The following is an 18,376-nucleotide window of genomic DNA, read 5'->3' on the forward strand; positions in this document are numbered from 1 at the left end:
TATGTTTTTAGTCAAATGGACATATTTTACTCAGCATCTCAGAGCAAAAACTTTATTCAGCTTGTCCACATTACCTTTTTGGGTGTGCCACTCCTTCCTATATCCTAGTGGCTCTAATGGCACTAAGAGGGCCTATGCCCCTTCCACATTTACCCCAGCTTTGTACCTTTCCCTCTTTCACCTGACCCTTCACTCCCACACCTGGGTCCCTGCAGTCCTGAGCCCTCTCACGCCTGAAGACTGCACTGCTTCTCATCAACACCCTGCCAATATCAAGTACAGTGGCTAAGCCCCTTCAGGCTTACCATTTTGCTCCTAGGAAAACTTAACCTAATACCCCTCCTGTTGCAAATAATGGAACCCTTCCTGTATATTGCCTAGCATCACAGTTTCAACAGTGAAGCTGTCATACATGCCATTACACATTCAATTGCATCATTTGTTTATTGCTTGTTCCTATTGCTTAACAATACTAACATCAGAGATCTTGTGTTTTTGTCATTATGAAATTATATCTCAAGCATTTAGGAGTCTCCTCTGCATAAGTACACATGTTGTCAAATAAGAATAAATGCATGGAGGTCCAGACATACAGACATTGGCAGGCTACCAGGTGTTTGAACAGAAGGCTAAGCACAGACTATCATGCACGTGCACACACACACACGCATCAACATAGCATGTATGTTTATGTGAGAATACACATAAAGACTTCAGCATTTTGGGGTGGTTAAAATTGTTATACTCACCAGGATTTTGGTGACCGTTTTTCTTTGTAATAACATTTGTCATTTAATATTCGTTGTGGCTAATAATTCGCTTTGCATCATGGTCATGCAGGAACAATTCAAGTTAGGCAGGACCAGATATAGGTCACAAGATGCAAAAAGAAGACAGCTTGTGATAAGTCATGTTTTCCTACTGGCCATCTTTCAAGAAATGGTGATAAAGAGGGAAAAGCTTCATTTAAAATGAAAGAGCTACTATTTCCCTGAAAGTTTTAATGTGTGTTTTTATTTTTCATACTTTTGAAATTATTCTACTAGGTTGCATGAATGTTAAAAAAAAAAAAAAAGTAGAATCAGCCTTTTCAGGTAGAAAACCTATTTGACACTATAGCCGAGTATTATCTATTCTCTTCCATCCTTGGTTTCTGAACATGAAAAACATGAGATGAGCAGGCAAACTCCAGTGAGAATGTTGGAGGACTGTTCAGAAGGGGAAGCTCCGCCAGGGTCAAAGTGTCTCGAATCCGACTGCAGCCTGTACCTCCTGGCACACTCCTGCTGCCTACGGGGAATCCTCCAGTCAGTTCAGGTATCTGTACAGTGTGATTATTCTAACAGGTGTCTGTTTTAACTGAAGAAAATTGAAAGTAACTGTGACAGAGAGGGGGGCTTTTCTTTCATTTCATAACCTAATGTTGCATTTGGAAAACACATTTAAGAAGTTTTGTTACAAAATCCAATGCTGTGTCAGGCTTTGCTTTTGCTGGGTAATTTTTTTTTTTTTAAGTAGGTTTTTAAAGAAAAAGTTTCGAAGAAAGTGTAGCACATTTGGAGATTTTCACCTCTGTCTCTCTCTTTATCCTTTCCTCCCTTTTGCCTTCTCCATGCAATGATGCAACACACACACACACACACACACACACACACACACACACACACTTTCTTTTCTACCATTTTCTCTGCCTCCAAAACATACTTCATTTCTCTACTTCCTCAAAAGTAGAGAATGCAGTTAATCTCAAAGCCTCTAAAGAATTTACTAGGATTAAAGTTCCAGTTAAATCTCTCCACTGTTTGGTCACAGGGTTTCTCATTTTGTCCAGAGCTGACTGAAGGTCTTGTAAAACATCTCTATAATTATCTCCATACTGAGCACTCCATGTGTAGAGAAAGTCATAGGCAGGTTTCCACATCATCTATAAAGGAAAAATAGAAACAATTTGAAATAGTGTGTAAGTTGAAGAGAGAAAGACATATATTTCAAAAGTGTTCTTTGATGTAGGGAAAAATAATTTAATAGCTAGCATTTTCTTGTTATATCCCTGTGGTCCCAAAGCTAGAGATTGTTTGAAATATAAACAAGATTATTGGAGTGGCACACTTCTTTAATCCCAGCACTAGGAAGGTAGAGGTAAGAGGATTACCATGAGGTTGAGACCACCCTGAGAATACATCATGAATTCCTGGTGAGCCTGGACTAGAGTGAAACTCTACTTCAAAAAAAAAAATTAAACAACTATTGGATTCTTTCTTTCTTACTACCTATTGTTGATTGCTTGATGTTAATATAAAATTCCTAGCATGATTTTTTGGGGGGAATTCAAGGTAGGGTCTTACTCTAGCTCAGGCTGACCTGGAATTCACTATGTTTTCTCAGGGTGACCTTGAACTCACAGTGATCTCCATACCTCTCCTCCCAAGTGCTGGTATTAAAGGCATGGGACAGCACACCTAGCATTCCTTGCATGATTTTTGATGACAAACGATATTGAGGTAACCTTTTCACTCTGGTTTTTAATAACAAAGTAATAACGTTCATTGTTACAGGTATGCCTATGGGGTGAGTCTTATGATGTTACATATTATAATGAGTTATGAAGTATATTTTTATTCTTTTAATCCATTCTACTCAATCAAGTCAAGAGAAGGAAAAATATAGTCTGATGATGAAATAAAACTGAAAGCAAAAATATACTTAGTTGAAAATTAATGTATTTTTGTGGCCAAAAGAAATATCAATATTCAATGTTTCTTCACTTTGCTTTCTCTAAGCACCTACCCACACCAATGACGTCTTTGTTTCCATGGAAATAAATGTACGCCAAAGGAGAACTTCACATGCAAGCATGTATGTAATGGTAACCAAGGCAACCAGGCTCAGAGCGAACAGAGACAAAGGCAGAGCAACTAAGACAAATGGCAGAATACAGACACACATACAGATTAAAATGAGTTTTATTTCTAAGAAAATAGCACTTCATACACATTGAATTGGAATATTTGGAATACAAACTTTATTATTCAGTACTTATTTGGGTTTGCTAAGTCAGTTCAGCTGTGATTCTATCAGCTACAAGATGTAAGGCCACAGACTCTGAGCTAAATGTTACACAGAATTGCTTTCTTAAAATAGAACCTCCATTAGCAGTAATATCACATGAGACTGGAGGGAATTTTTCACTCTCCATCACTATCCCCATATAATCTGTAATGGAAAATGGAAAAGAAATAAAGAACTATCTAAAAGATTCCCATAGTGTTTTTACTCAATCCCCAGAAAAGGCTCCAAGAAAAAAAAATTGATGTTATTTATCCAAATTGGCATTCCTGGGGGTGACATGAGCACCCTGCCCTGCTCTGTGCACAAGCTCAGTTTGCAAAGTGGAGAATGATGCATAATTGTCAAGGTCATGTTCTACTGAGATGTGGGACAGCCAGCAAAATCACCTTAGTGTTTCATGTATCAGCTTTCCCAACACAATCCTGTTCATAAAGCATGTATCTCTGGTTACTGAGCTGAAGTAAGTGGGGTGTCCTCCCTCATGAAGACATAGTCTTAACAAAACCTCTACAGTGCAGGGGCTCCAGGGGCTCCAGGGGCTCCGCAGGAGGAGATGGACTGAAACACATGAATGGTAGCCTTTAGTCAGGCTTGATCTTGGCCATCACAGCTTAGAAGCAGAGATGCGCTAAGCAAGTCATTCTGCAGTGCTTTGATGCATTCTGTAAAAGCTCTGGGACTTGCCGTCTTCGTTCAATTCATTTAAGTCCCTGATGTCCAGCTCGCTGGGACAATATGTATTGTTTAACATTATTTATAGATTATTTGCTGCTAATAAGAGTTTTACCCCTAATGGCTCCTTACACTGTCTAAGTCCTTTTGTGAATGAGTTTAAAAAGAAATACATTTAGCCAGGCATGGTGATGCATGCCTTTAATTCCAGCACTTGGAAGGCAGAGGTAAGAGAATCGTAGTGAGTTCGAGTCCACCCTGAGACTACATAGTGAATTCCAGGTCAGCCTGGGCTAGAGCAAGACCCTAGCCCCCACCCCCAAAAGAAGGAAAAGAAAGAAAAAAAAAAGAAATACATTTAGAAATATTTGCAACAAATAGTATTGACTAACAAATGATGGCCTATAGGATGAGCATCAAATGCCACAGGAAGCTTATATCTTGTAAGCAGTTCAGATGCAGCAGTGCTGTGACGTGTGTGGATGTCAGAGGACAACCTCAGGCCTCAGTCCTGGCCGCCCACCTTGTTTGAGGTCAGATCTCTTCTCGTTCATCACTGAGTTCACCATGCTAGCTGACCTTTGAGCTTCTCGGGATTCTCCTGGGTCTGCCTCCCATCTTCTGGGATTATAAACACATGGTGCCATATCCTGCTTTAATGTGGGTTGTGGGTATCCAGACTCAGGTGCTCATGCTTGTGAAGCAAGCAGGTTTTGCACCAAGCCATCTCCCCAGGCTTATTTCTAATTTCTTAAAGGAAACTCCATTTTGCTTTCCCAAAAGACTATAATAGTTTGCATTCCCCATCAACATTGGGCACCATTCCTTACCAGATGTTATCTTTTGTTTTTTTGATAGTAAATAATCTTACTGAAATAAGATATCTCACTGCTCTACACATTCAAGCGCCCTTATAGTGAGGAGCAGTCAGTATGTTCCCACTGACTTGCCTAGGTCGACACGTTCTCTATCATGTATCTTGCTGAGCTTACTTATGAGTTACTGTGTCAGAAAAGCTCAGAGGCACACTCAGTCATGAAGCAGTTTCTTGATGTGGTTTAAGGCAGGAAATATACCAAGATGATACATCACTTAGAAACTATACCTAGTCATGCACTTACATAGAGCACTCCATAAGCCTCATACATTTGTCTGTTTTACTGATTCCATAATAGGACAAGCAGCTCTTGGGATGTAGAGAAATAAAAGTAGGTTGTTTGGCCCTTGACTCTAAGTAAGCCTTCTTTTTCTCTCTTTCTTTTTTTCTTTCATTTTGTTTGTGTGACACTGTGAGTGTGTGTGTGTGTGTGTGTGTGTGTGTGTGTGATTCTGTGTGGTGCGTGCATGTCTATGTGCCCTTCGTAGCATCTCATAAGTCACCTGAAGAGGGGGTGCAGAAGTTTTCATATACAGTTTTGTATTTGACATTCTTTTGTACTATGTGGGAGAAAATGAGTGCTTTTTGGTAGAGGCAAGATAAGCAACCTGGTTTTAGTGTTAGCTTGACTGAGTATGACATGATGGACAGGGGTAATTGTTTGGGAATTAGAATGGAGAGATAACCTCCAGGCAAAAGCCAAGGGTTGAGCCTCTTCCATGTCAACCTAATGCAGAAGAGCACACAGTAGAGAAAAGCACCAGGGCAGAGAATAAAGGGGCTGAAACTTGAACTCCAGGGGAGCCTGCTGCAAGTAAGAGAGAAGCCAGAAAAGGACGGAGAGAAGATGGAATCAGAGTGACAGAGATTTTTGTAACATTTAATGTTGCAAAAGCAAGTAGCTAAGAGCTGCTGTAAAGGACCCCATCTGGTGGCCTAGCAAGTGAGTCGCTCCCCAGGGCTGACTGTTCATATGAGCTCCCGACTCAGTGCTTCGTGGCATCGCCTTGGTCACCTGAAATCAACCGGTAGGGAGTACTTGAACCAAGCTGATTAGTACAAGCTCTGTTTCTTTTCCTCTCCAGCAGAACTGGGTGTTAGGTATTCACCATGGTGCCACTGAGGCAGGCTTCTCTGTCATCTCTAGCATTCTGACACCACCGTGTGATGTGAGGAAAGATAACTCACAAAGCCTTCAGTCCTGGCAATTGACAGACATGAGGTAACGTTGCAGTGGAGACAGAAGTTTGAAGTAAGTGATGCAGACATATTTCATGTACAAACAAATGCTGAAGCAATGAAAACTACCAAACAAATAGTTCATGTGCAGAATCTGAAAGTTAAATAAAGAGAGACGGAGCTGGAATAATGATCAGTTAGATATAGAGACATTTTCAGAGTCTAAACATCTGTAAAAATTAATATTATACAGAGAAAAATAATGTGTATTTAATTCTCAACTTTTCTAGATAGAAAATGTAGGACCATTAATGATTAAAAAGATAGCCCATGTAAAACACCCAGGATGAATGGTTAACTTTTTAAAATATTTTTTGTTCACCATTTATTTATTTATTTGAGAGTGACAGACACAGAGAGAAAGACAGATAGAGAGAGAGAATGGGCTCGCCAGGGCTTCCAGCCACTGCAAATGAACTCCAGACGCGTACGTCCCCTTGTGCATCTGGCTAATGTGGGACCTGGGGAACCGAGCCTCGAACCAGGGTCCATAGGCTTCACAGGCGAGCGCTTAACAGCTAAGCCATCTCTCCAGCCCTAACTTTTTTAAAAAATATATATTTTATTTATTTATTTGTTTGAGAAAGAGAAAGAGGCAGAGAGAAAGAGAAAGGGAGAGAATAGGTATGCCAGGGCCTCCAGCCACTGCAAACAAACTCCAGATGCATGTGCCCCCTTGTGCATCTGGCTTACATGAGTCCTGGAGAATTGAACCAGGATCCTTTGGCTTTGCAGGCAAGCTCCTTAACCACTAAGCCATCTCTTCAGCCCCAGAATGGTTAGCTTTTATTAGACACAGATATAAACACAGAAGGATGCTAAAATTCTTATGGTACAAGAAACAAGGGATGTGGAGAAGGACAGTATTTGTCAACAGTTTTTCACTTGATATACAAAGAAAGATTAAAGTTCAGGGAAAAAATCCACAAGGTGCAGTAAATATAACATTTTTTTAATATAAAGCTTTGCCTTAACAAAGCTGGATTCCATAAACACAATAAATGGTCTAATCATCTGTGAGGTTTTTGTTCTTCTTTATGGAATTGATTCATTACATTTGGACTCCAGTCCTTAAATACATCCACATTTAAATTTTTACCATTTTCTATTTGTAGTTCTCCCAGTGAGGTGATTATATATTATCAAAGGCAAAAATACAGAGAGTGATTTGTGTCAATTAACTTGGTAAAATTCTATACAAAAGTAAAATACATATCCAGTAAGGTCACAAAGGATTCCAAATTTTATAATGAATTACAGAGAAAATAAGGTCATTAACTTTTAACATGTTTGAAAGAATAAAATGTGTAGAATAAATAGTTTTCTTTCCAGATTAGTCTAAGCTAAATACTGGAAATGAGTTCTGAACTGCCAAAATCTCTTCCAGGTTTATCTTACAAAAAAAAAAAAAATGTTTGGCCCTGTTCAATGCTGTGATTAAGGTAAGATATCCAGAAACTTAGTATGTTGGCGATGACAAATCAAAAGGATAGCATATTCTTGAGTTTATTTTGTTCAACTATTTTTAATCACAAAACTAATTTCCTCTGCCTTCACATCTCTGTCACAAATATCTGATACCCAGCTTCCTTCTTACAACTCTGCTGTTAAATTTCATGATACTAGCTTCCAGGAGAGTGGCCTCCTCCTGGATCAGGATGTGGCTGACCGAACAGAGTAGTTCAGTTTTCATCTATGCTCGTCTCTTTGTTTACACAGGAAAGTGCCAAAGTATTTTATCTATTACATCAAGTGGTTTTCCAAAGTTTCTGTCCTTGTATGGAAGGAGTAAGTCTTTCCTTTGGTTAGTTGTCTCAGCATCTGAGGACTTAATAAAAGTAAGAGAGCAACAAAAATGCAATGTGGGGGATGCTCAAAGAAATGAAATAGGAATAGAAACAAAAAATGAAGCTTCCAAATTTAGAGTGCTTATTCCTGGAAACGAATACAACTCATTAGATAATGCACTGGGTGATAAAATGCAGCATGAATAAAAGCAAGAAAGAGGGGAGCATCTTATTCTATGTTTTTTTTAGCTCATAAAATATGAATAGCATAAAGAATGTAATTGATTTTAACTACCTTTGGGTAATTACATTTTGCTACATTAGAACATTAATAATCCACCTACTTTCCTCATACAATCATAGGAGCGATGTTTCATTTTAAGTGTCTTTAGCTAAAGAAGTATGGAGGCAGGCTTGCCTTCTCAGAGATTCCTGCGCATTCTGTGCTCAGTAAATCATGAGGAACTAGGCCCTCCAGCCTGGGTAAGCTGTGAACACTCACAGACTCTTGGCGGTAGGTTGTCTCTGTCCTCAGAAGTGAAAGAAGGCCTAGTCCTCAGCGGCATCTTATTTCCTCCAAAAGGAGACGGTGGGGGCACTTGTCAGCGGGAATAAGTACTGGATTTGAAGGGTGAGGTATGAACTAGATGGAGATAAAGGACCCAGTTCTTGCTAGTCCTGCTCACAACCACCCAGCACCAGAAGGAAACCAGCCAAACAAGCCATTTTTAATGTCTTTCTGCTTGGGAGACTCCTCATTGCCTTCGCCCTAGCAGCACCTTTATCCCCACCACAAACAAAAGACACTGGAGGGTCACTGTCTGGAGAGACTGAGCTTTGCCATGTGCTTTGCTATAAACACTAAAGCAAAGCAGGAAAAGATGGTGGCAAGGGATGCTGACACACACACGCTCAGTTTGGATTACCCTTCTTTAAAAAAAAAAAAAATGTGTATTTTATTTATTTATTTATTTGAAAGCGACAGACACAGAAAGAAAAAGAGACAGAAAGAGCGAGAGAGAGAATGGGCATGCCAGGGACCCCAGCCACTGCAAACTCCTGACGTGTGCGCCACCTCGTGCATCTGGCTAACGTGGGTCCTGGGCAATCGAGACTCAAACCGGGGCCCTTAGGCTTCACAGGCAAGTGCTTAACTGCTAAGCCATCTCTCCAGCCCTGGATTTCCCTTCTTGACTGAGAAGTTCCAGCCTCTTTAGTACGCTATAAAACTTTTGTCTGAGCTTTTGTCTTCCCTAGTGTCAAACGAGCAGCTAGTGTACATGACGCCATAAAAAGATTCGCTGAGTACATAAAGTAACCAACATAAGATTTCCTCAATGCATGTTAGGTGTTCAATTGAAGGTGATGATGGTTGAGGTTGAAGTTGAGTAACAAAATATCCAGGCCCTCTAGTTTTAAGCCTCGTGCCATTTCACTAAAGGGTTGCCACGAATTTCTTTCATTCTAAGTAGTTTTAATAAATCTGATGTAGATCTTACACTTAACTAGATATGGTATTCAGAAATTCTTTACTGGTTTTCTTCTCTTATAGCAGACTTTGATAAAGATAACCTAAATTCACAATTATATAAATATCATGCATAACTTCATTTTCATACATCCTTATAATATTTGACATAATTTGATTATTATTTCTGAATGGTTTCCAATGTGGCAATGAGATATATGATATACTGTCAAGCCAAAGTTCACAGGAAAACAGTGTATAACCCAAGAAATTTCAGGATGTCTTTTTTTTTCTTTCTTGATATTATAAAACGAAGTAGCATTTTGAAGTTGAAGATTGCAACCAGTGATAAATTTTACAAAGTAAATGATGGCAATCCAAGTAATATGACTGCTCCAAATCTCTAGTTCAGTGAAACTTTGGGAGGTTAATCTATACATTCTAGCACCTTTTTCTTTAAGAAATTGCAAATATATTTTTCACTGAAAAAAAAAAAAAACAGCAAACACTTAAGTTCCTTATGGAGAGCTGGGTCTAGATAAATAGCCACAGGATGCAGTGCCCTTAGAAACAAAATCCAGGAGCTGCCACATAAGCCAGAGAATTGTCACAGTGCAAGGCCATTCATTGTACCTTTCATAACAGATAATTTCCAAGGAAATTTAAATGTCCTTAAGCCCATAAGAAAAAACAGCTCAGCAAGACTTATTTTTTTTCTTATTTTCCCATTCATTAACATTCTGCCAGTTTCTCTGGAAAGAATCCCTGAATCACTGATAGCACATTCTTCACCTACATTTTTTCTCTGTCATATTACTAAAAAATATATTATATTTTGTTCCATTTTCCAAAATTCACTCATAATTGCCATACTTATCTCCTTATCACAAAACCGATATGCACTTCATGGTTACTTACAATAGGAAAAGTATTTTCACAAATATTTAACACGTTATTTCACTTGAACATTCAAACATCTGATAAGATTATTATCCTTTAAAATTTCCTAAAAGCCAGGCCTGGTGGCACATACCTTTTAATCCCAGCACTCAGGAGGCAGAGGTAGGAGGATCGCTGGGAGATCGAGGCCACCCTGAGACTACATAGTGAATTCCAGGTCAGCCTGGGCTAGAGTGAGACCCTACTGTGAAATAACAAAAAGAAAAAAATCCTAGAAAAGCCAAGTACCTTGCCCATTGTCCTTGTCCCTTGTCCAGGGAAACAAACTTTACCTCAAGACTCTTGCCCATAGATCTCTGTATATGCACCAAACACATCTTCCAATAATTATTAAGATGACCTCTCTCCTCTAACCACATCTTCTCTCCACGTGTCTTGAGACCTTACTGGTAGCCAGAAGCCCTGGAATCTACACCTAACTGATCTCCAATTATTTCAACATCATCTGTCTTTGAGAACCAAGCTGTGTCTCCTGATTTCTCCTGACCACTTGGATCTTTACTTAATCAGTTAATTCTGTAAGGGCTTGGCATATGTTAGAGTAGTAGGTAGGACTGTGTGTGTGTGTGTGTAAGAAAAACTTGATTCAAAACCTGATTTTATTTCTTTATGCCCATGTAGCTTTGTATAAAGCACTAATGTTCAGTTTGCATATATGTAAAAAAGCAGATGGTTCTAATGTCTTCCTTATGGAAGTTGTTAAACTAAATGAGATATTGTGAAGAAGATTTTCAAAACTGACACGTCACAACTGATGGTTGCAACTATTATCACTCTTGCCTAATCAGATGCTTCGTAGCTTGGAGATACAGCTCAGTGGTAACGTGCCTGTCTACCATGTGCAAGGCTCAGTCCCCAGCAACGCAAAACTGCTTCTTTAAATTATTATAATAATTCAAATATTAATAGTTTATCCTAATTCCCAGACCAACATAAAATTTAGTTTTCAAAAAGAGTCTTATTTCATTTTTTTATTCTGATTGAATTTAACTTAATTTTAATTAAATGCTGGGAACTTAATAACCCAGGAAGGTTATGAAATGTATAGATGGATAAAACACTAAAGGCAAGGAAAGAAAGATAAAACTAAGAGGAGAGAACATTATATGAAATCTACCATTAACTCTACCAGCTGCCTGTCAGAAAATGGGGAGAAACCAGACTGCCCCAAAAAGGCATGAAAGAGGAGATCAGTGCTGAAGAAATGCTGACCACAAGGGCTTAGACTATAACTTGCCATCAAAATGTTTGACACATGGTGGATTGCGAGGTGGAAAGCATATAATATCGTTGGCACTGGGTCTCCATAGGGAGGGTGGCCCAGTATGGTTTATTATGAACCATTCTCCAGAGGCCTGGGTGCTACAGGTGGAGGCCAGTGAATAGGGGAGTTTTAGATGCAAAGGAAACCTTGGGATCCTTAGTGACAATGAGCACAATTTCCTAGTGAATAAGAAGGAAGACACATAATCTTTTCTGTGAGGTGGAGTGCCCATAACACAGAATCACAGGGAAGTTCTTGTCACACTACATAAGAATCCCCAGAAGGCAAAGCAAAGATCGTCCAATCTGTGCCTATGGGTATTTTAGCCTTGAATTCCCCAACACTTCCTCTTTAAAATCCAACTCTTAGAAACATGCTATTTTATTTCTAACATTTCATCTATTTCCATATTTTTAAACTAAATCTCTAAATAGCTTCAGAAAACCTCCAGTTAATTTGCAGTACTTTTGCAGAAAACTCATGGCACTAGTAACATTTTTATAAAGCATAAGCATTTTGTTTTCTTAAAGGAATGCTCTTAAAATGTATTTTGCTTATAATCTGACTCTAACCACTGTACTTTTGCTTGTGTGTAGGAATTGCACTACCATTAGACACATTCAGTAACATCTCTTAAAGTATAACTTGGGAATGTAATTATTTTGAACAGTGACATTCTTTGAATTCTCCAAAGAAAGTCTTTTTTTTTGCCCAGAAAAGAAAACTGAACATGTTCAAGAAACATGTGAGGACTGGAAAGATAGCTTAACAGTTAAGGCACTTGCCTGCACAGCCTAAGGACCCAGTTTTGATTCCACAGGATCCACATAAACCAGATGCACAGAGGAGCACATGTGTCTGGATTTTATTTGCAGTGGCTAGAGGCCCTGGTGTGCCTATTCTCTCTCTCTCTCAAATAAACAAAATCAAAAGAAACATGTGAAAGATGTACAATCAGTATTCCCTATTCTTTAATCAGCTTGAGGCTGGAGGAACATGCCAGGCAAGTGTTAGAAGCACCATAACATGACCTGAGAAGAGAACCAAGGAAAAATGAATATGTAAATCAGGCCCTGGCCATATGCCTAGACTGTGGAACGTACTCACCATGCTGAATGAAGAGAAGTGTATAGCATATGATGGTTTAAGACCCATAAAGTCTGTGTTGCCAAGACTGAACTAACTCTGACATTAAGTAAGTTATCCACCATTTCTTTATCTTAAACAATATTTATATCAGCCCAACAAAATTTGTTTAAAAGTTTTCATGTCATTAAATAACCTAATCTTTTTCACAGTCTCAGAACCGAATCAGGTACCCATAAATTTTGTTAAATACATTAGTAGTTTTAAAAAAGGAAAAGAAGACATATTTTTTTAAGAGAGAAGTAAGGGCTGAAGAGATGGCTTAGCAGTTAAGGTGCTTGCCTGTGAAGACTAAGGACCCATGTTCTACTCTCCAGATCCCACATAAGCCAGACACACAAAGGTGAGGAAAATACAAGGTCACACACGCCCACTAGGTGGCACTAGCATCTGGAGTTCAATTTCAGTGGCTAAGGACCTGGCTTGCCAATTCCCTCTCTCTCTCTCTCTCTCTCTCTCTCTCTCTATATATATATATATATATATATATGTGTGTGTGTGTGTGTGTGTGTGTGTGTGTGTGTATGTATGTGTATATATATATATATATATATAGTAAAATAAATAAGTAAATAAATAAAAAGAGAAATAAAATGAGGGGAAGAGCTCTGGTGTCAGTGCTAACACACAATGTCTGGATCACGTGCTCCCTGCGTAGCGACATGATGGAAACAGGATCAGAAAAGAACCACTGACTTGATGTCTCTAAGACCCAGGAACAGTTCTTGCCTACTGCACCCGCTCAGAACTGTTCGGGAATCAGCTCTTTGATTTGCCACTTGATCACATTTGAGAGTCACTCTTTCCAAGGAGAAAAAAGAATAGAACAACATTTTAGGGGTGTGGAAATGAGAATACACTTACCCTTTAAGCGGCCAATAGGTAAACATTGTTACAGGTTCTTTGGAATGGCCTTAGGTCAACATGCCACAAATCTTTCTAAAGTGTTTAATAACATGGACCAGAATAATGATAGTTAGTATTAAATGACAATAAATTGAACAAGAGGCTCTAGGAAAGCATCTAGGGGCTTTCCTTCCTGTTGCTGAGCTACCCGCCTCAGGCACACGCATAGTCACTTAGGATTTGGGCTGTGCAAAAGTAAATAACAGAAAAGTGGGCTGTTTGTTAGTTAGCCTGCATCAAGATTGGAAGGAAGACAGACCATAAACACAATTAGAGAGAAGCCAGATGTTTAGGAAAGCTGACAGAATAAAAAGCTTTCCCATAAGTCTCAACAAAACTCTTCAAAAATAGGGCATTATTAAGGACAAAGCAAGTTAAGCTTTCAATTAGACAACTTTTTAATTAGTTAACTGAAATGCCAGAATCAAAACAGCACATTCTTCATTACACTGAATTTTTTTTTCTCCTTTATGGGTGATGCCTGACCTTTTGACTCCCTGAGCTAACACTCCTGTCTATTGTGTGTGAAGAACTCATGCTCTACTGGGCTTACTGAGACAGTTCAATTCCGGACTAGGTTTGCTGAGATAAGTGTAGTCGGTGAGGGGACATCTATGTCCAAACCCTGGCTGCTCCCAGCTAGGATTCTGTTTTAAGAAGTCCTTGCTGGAGATCCAGTGTTCAGGGACTCCTGGGCCGCCTGCTGACCCCTCCTGCAGCTGCCTGGATTCGCCTAACTTTACTCTGCTCTTCATGGACAGACTGCTTTTACCTGGTCACCCAGATGACTGGTTGCTTCACTATAAGAAAACATTTTTCAAAACCTTAATACCTGGGGGCTGGAGAGTTGGCTCAGGTGTTTACGTACTTAATTACAAAGCCTAAAGACCCAGGTTCAATTCCTCAGTTCCCACATAATGCCAGGTGTATGGCGTCGTGCATGCATCTGGAGTTCCTTAGGATTGGCAGAAGGCTCTCATGTACTCCTGCTCTCTCTCTCTCTCTCTCTCTCTCTCTCCTTGAAAATAAATAAAATTAATACTCATGGCTGTTAGGATGGCTCTGCAGATAAAGTGCTTGCCACACAATTCTGAGTACCTGAGTTCAGATCCCCGGACTCCATAATAAAAGCTAGAAGCTGTGTGGGTTTCTGTTAGCCCAGAGAAGGGAAGCAAAGATAAGAGAATTTTCCAGAAGCCTGCTAACAGAGCATTGAACAATGCCAAGGAGCCTTACCTCAAATGAGGTGAAAGGTGATCCAAAAAAGGTGTCCCCTCCCTACCAACCTACACACACACACACACACACACACACACACACACACACACACACACACACCATAGCATGCATGCACATGCCCCCTCTCACACACCATTTTTTTTTTTTTTTTAGTTAATTCTCAGCTCTATGGCCCAAGCTGACATTGGTGGAGCACATAGCTTGTCCTTCCATCAAGTCATCCTCTAAAAACCAGAGTATATTGGGTAAATTTACACCTGTTTCTATATTCATTGGAACAGATACAGATCATTTCATAAGTGCCCATCACTGGACTCTTTTTATTCAAATCTATGAAAAGTTCACACACATTACATTATGCTAGTCTGCACAGAAATGTACTCACCTGTGCCTAAGAGCATATGTTCTTTAATGCTACAAATAAATCAGTATTTGTACAGTATTTATTTTGTGCTAGAGCTTGTCATTCTATTTATGGTATCTATAGTTCCTTCCGTGTGCAAAATTACAAAGAGATAATGGAGCCCTTTGATATCTGTGTCTCTCATTCCCAGTAGTCCCGCATCACTCACCCTATTAGTCCGTTTTGTCCCTAATATCTAAGGGCATGTCTATTCATACTTCTTGTCAGCAAACATTATGTCAAAGGGATGCCCAAGGCTTCCGGACATTTGCCTTTCATCTTTCCCCCCATCTTGACTGGGTGATATTTTTCTTCAGAATTTACCTTCAAGTTCTTGCAGGTCTTCTATTTACTGACTCAATTTGATCAAGTAATCTGATCCAAAGCCATACTCATCTGAGATCCATCAGGAGAAATATCAATGTATTATAAGGCTCTCAGTGCCTCCTAATAGTGACATCCATGCATTTCTGATAGTGTCAGTGGTTGCCAGGGGAGGAACTTCATTCAGCAAACCTTCTCGGGTGTTCCCTCAGTTATCCCACGAATGTGGCACAGGCATGTGTGCATTTCTTGATGTGGTCTGTAGTTTGTCACTACTGAATAAGATACACCCACGGAAAAAAAACCCTCACCTCAACAGCAACATCTCCGGACTTCCCACGATGAGGAACTTCATACACGTCCATTTGCTGCTTTGTGAGTCGGGCTGCCTTTTCAGCAAGTTCCCTCCAGCCTTTGCCAAGCTTGACAGCTGAAGTGAGAATAACAGCCTCTTGGATGAGACGTGCTACCAACCCTTGGCAATCCATCTTCAGCAGAGCCTGTGGCAGCAATTATGTGTCACAATTAAAAACAACTCATTTTGACTATTTCCTTTAAACTGAAAATTACATTGTGTATTTCAAAATTTGGAATCATTTCCCCCCTCTCCACATCTGTAATTGGATTTTCTTTACTTCGGAATACTGACTCATTTTTAAGCAAACTCAACAAGCAAACAACAATGATCGTAACTGAAACAAAACTAACAGAAAGTTAGAACCACTTTAATAATTAATTATAGGATCATGCAGGAACCATTTTACTCATATATGTACCTTAATGTTTTAATTATAAATGGTACCAGAAAAATTACACACTTCCAAAGACATACTGAGTTTCCAATGGAGGATAATCCATTAATCCATTACCCACATGAATAATCCTTGCCTTGTCTTAGCAGATGATTGACACAATATTTTTCTAAAGAGAGTACTGAAATGGTAAACGTTACTCTATTTTTGACCAAAATGTGACTTATAGTTTCCCAGAATCATGTCTATCATGTAAAAACACAATACTGCTTCAACTTTTAATGAAGTGATTGAAATATATTCATTTAAGAAAACAAAAAAACAGGGGCTGGAGAGATGGCTTAGTGGTCAAGGCATTTGCCTGCAAATCCAAAGGATCCCAGTTCAACTCTATAGGACCCACATAAGCCAGATGCACAAGGGGGCACATGCATCTGGAGTTTGTTTGCAGTGGCTGGAGGCCCTGGCACGCCTATTCTGTCCCTCCTCTCTCTCTCCCTCCCTTTTTTTTTTCTCTCTCTCTCTCTCAAATAAATAAATAAAATATATTTTTTAAAAAACAGCTGGTGGGGCTGGAGAGATGCTTAGCAGTTAAGCGCTTGCCTGTGAAGCCTAAGGACCCCAGTTCAAGGCTCGATTTCCCAGGACCCACATTAGCCAGATGCTCAAGGGGGCGCACGCGTCTGGAGTTCGTTTGCAGTGGATGGAGGCCCTGACGCGCCCATTCTCTCTCTCTCTCTCTGTCTCTGCCTCTTTCTCTCTCTGTCTGTCGCTCTCAAATAAATACATAAAAATAAACAAAAAATTAAAAAGCTGGTGGGACTGGTGAGAGAACTTAGCTGTTAAAGATGCTTAGAGTTCAGTTCTCCACTCACCCACATAAGTCCAGATGGCCATTTGTTTGAAGCAACAAGAAATGCTAACACTCATGTGCACATGTGTGTGCATACATGCATGCACATAAAAAAATGAGTAAAAGTGGGGAAAATGGGACTGAGAGATTGTTCAGTGGGTAAAGCACTAGTGAAAACCTGGTGACTCAAGTTCAAGTGGCCAGAACTGTCAAAAACAATTGGATAAGTTCTTTTCTATGAAGGCCATTTTATTAAATGCAACCCACAAGGTATAAAAGGTAAGACAGACTTTTGTAATTCAAAAATAGAAAATCACAAGTCTTTGTCTTCTTCTTCCTCCTCCTCTTCTTGGATTATTCATCTGAAATTTGTTTCTCATCCTGTATTTTTCAAATTTCTTTTGTAAATGTGTAATTGTATCTATTTATATATGTCTATGCAAATTAGCCAACAAACAAACATTTTTGTTAGTTCTTCCTTATGCACCAGGAAGTTTTACCTACCTATATGAAACCATAACTAAAAGTAAATGATCAAAAAAGCAAATATTGAAGTTCATAGTGCTTATGCCCATGGCATATACAATTAGAAGGACTGTCCAGGGATTTGAAACATAAACTATATTTATCTATCCTTGTGGGCTCAGTAAGAAATAACACCAAGTCAATAGGCACTGAAGGTGCACTTCATTCTGCTGTGGAGAAATGTTACCACTGCAAAATCACCACTCAGTGTGTCTACTTAATGTTTACATCTGGATATAGTGGTAATAGCTCCTTCTCTAATAGTTCACAATAATTAGGAAGGTTAAGTCAGATGCCAAAAGGGCTTTACATTTTGTCATAGGTAGTCATCAAGTTTCAATTAAGCCAGTCACTTTAAAACACAGTTCAAGAAAAATGTGATCCTATGAAAATGATGTTTCAAGAGGCAACTCTACTTCTAGGAGGCTAGTTGTTTTCCTGACAGGCCTAACTGTATGCCATGCAAAGTTCTTCAATCCACCACTGAAGCACAGGGAGAGGATTTACTTTCCAAATAGGGACTCTGCATATACTGTGACTGAAGGTATTCTGTGAATCACTACACCCTTCCAAAAGTACTGGTATGCTTACACTTGAGCTTTCAGCTCATTTGGACAATATAACTTATTTTCACCACTGAGAGAAAAAACTCAAAGCAATTTGATTCAAGTTTTGTGGGTATATGCTGGCTATGAGCTATGAAAATGAATAAGCTATTACAAAATGAACATGTGGCTTCCACCAGGTAGAATGTTTTCTAGCATTAAGATTAAGATAGATTAAGCGAGAAGACAGCATCCCGTAATAAAACCATCCACCTACCAAGTGAGTATTGGAGCTTTCAGATTTCAATTCCCCTAGTGTCGTACAGTAACACTTTTCTACATACATC

General features: G+C 39.3%; 1 protein-coding gene across 4 annotated transcripts in view; it reads right to left on the reverse strand.

Annotated features, from left to right (window-relative positions):
• Window positions 1–1,044: 1,044 nt before the first annotated feature.
• Window positions 1,045–18,376, reverse strand: part of Macc1 (MET transcriptional regulator MACC1) — a 77,284-nt gene continuing 59,952 nt past the window's right edge. For 3 of the 4 annotated variants that reach the window (XM_045135447.1, XM_045135449.1, XM_004652658.2), the window contains exons 4-5: window positions 15,666–15,854; window positions 1,045–1,924 (exon numbers count right to left, since the gene is read on the reverse strand). In XM_045135447.1, coding sequence (XP_044991382.1) covers window positions 1,706–1,924; window positions 15,666–15,854 — 408 coding nt within the window. In that variant the 3' untranslated portion in view covers window positions 1,045–1,705. The remainder of the gene's footprint in view (window positions 1,925–15,665; window positions 15,855–18,376) is intronic. The other variant, XM_045135448.1, reaches the window with a different exon arrangement.

The sequence above is a fragment of the Jaculus jaculus genome, chromosome 16, assembly GCF_020740685.1.
Source record: "Jaculus jaculus isolate mJacJac1 chromosome 16, mJacJac1.mat.Y.cur, whole genome shotgun sequence".
NCBI classification, from domain to species: Eukaryota; Metazoa; Chordata; class Mammalia; order Rodentia; family Dipodidae; genus Jaculus; species Jaculus jaculus.